General features: G+C 36.2%; 1 protein-coding gene across 1 annotated transcript in view; it reads right to left on the bottom strand.

Annotated features, from left to right (window-relative positions):
• The window catches only part of LOC106014197, a 31,516-nt gene that overhangs the window by 20,692 nt on the left and 9,406 nt on the right, over nucleotides 1-1,418 (bottom strand). Inside the window, exons 4-6 of the mRNA XM_013091355.2 lie at nucleotides 1,053-1,224; nucleotides 630-653; nucleotides 58-194 (exon numbers count right to left, since the gene is read on the bottom strand). Of these exons, the coding sequence (XP_012946809.2) occupies nucleotides 58-194; nucleotides 630-653; nucleotides 1,053-1,224 (333 nt within the window). The remainder of the gene's footprint in view (nucleotides 1-57; nucleotides 195-629; nucleotides 654-1,052; nucleotides 1,225-1,418) is intronic.

Here is a 1,418-nt window from a genome sequence, read left to right as displayed (position 1 = left end):
GGGGGGTTGTTTTTGTTTTGGATTTTTTCCCCGTCTTCCTTAATATGTCAGACTTACTCTGGCCCCATCGGGCCCAAGGTTGAGTGAGCTGGTCAGGTTTTTAATATACTCCACTTGCAGTTTAAAGTTTGGTTTCCCCTGGTCTGAACTGGCGTCCAACAGAAATACAACGTCCGTTTTCTTCTCACCACAAACTGGGAGAGAGAAAAAAATGTGTAGAGCTAAGTCATAAGCAAATTCGGCAATACTATATGTGTCTCTCCCTCTTATGTTTTACTCAAACATTTTTCTCCTGAACAAATAAAACTCCTCTAGATATGGTCAAACGTAAACATTTGTGTTTATATCCATTTGACGTTATGCATATTATATGTACGTTCACGATAGAAAAAAATTACCCTTCTTTTCAAGTAAGTGAATTTGTCTCACTGCATTTACATGTGAGTAGATGTGCAAGATTCAAAATATACAAATCTGTTGTATTGTAATCTGACAATAAAACAATACAGTCGATACAAATAAATCTGATTCTTAAATAAACACAGTTATCAAAAGATAGGCAAATGACCATGAAGACCAGACATATAGTAAAATAAAAGCTATAGACAAACATACAACTTGTTACTTACCCTCTGGTGGGACGCCCTTTATAGCTGTTGGATACAATAACAAAACAATATAAAGCAACAATATCACACTCGACTATATTACACAATTAAAATGGTTGGTACGGATATAAACAAAATACCTACGACATGTTTTTTCTTAGAAAATGGGGGGTGGGGAGGGGGGAGAGAGGAAGGGGGGGGGTGGATCAAATTTTACTGCAGAATTATGAAAATACCTATACATTATAATAGTATTTTGTACCCACATTAAACCGAAATGATTGTGATTTGGATTAGACTTGTGATTGAAATCTTGGAGAATTTACTACTTGGTTGTTAATTTCCTTTTTTTAAAATTTGTGCTCATCTGGTCAATAATTGATGTATTTTGTCTATTAATAAAATTAGGAAAAAATGGTTTTACTTTAGTTCATGTAATCTTACCATCACAAGTAAGCTGAGTGGCTCCCTGGTCCAGTTTCATAAGGTTGTCGAAGCTGTCAGTCTGTAGAGTGTAATGACTGCCAGAAGCCACGCCTACCAGCCCCGCCCTGTCACTCGTGTCAACGCCCACGCCTATCAGGATTGTCCCATTCTTTGTCAGAGAATCAGACTCCTGCAGGGAATGGTATCAAAACTCTATGCCGTTATCATAAATTATTATAAGAATAAAAAAACCCAACTAAATAATAAAAGAGCAACAGCAATAGTATTACTACTACTACTACTACTACTACTACTACTACTACTACTACTACTACTACTACTACTACTACTACTACTACTACTACTACTACTACTACTACTACT

This window comes from Aplysia californica, unplaced genomic scaffold (assembly GCF_000002075.1).
Source record: "Aplysia californica isolate F4 #8 unplaced genomic scaffold, AplCal3.0 scaffold00034, whole genome shotgun sequence".
In the NCBI taxonomy this organism is placed as follows: Eukaryota; Metazoa; Mollusca; class Gastropoda; order Aplysiida; family Aplysiidae; genus Aplysia; species Aplysia californica.
The sequence above is the reverse complement of the archived record's forward strand: the minus strand, read 5'-3'. Positions and strand labels throughout refer to the sequence as shown.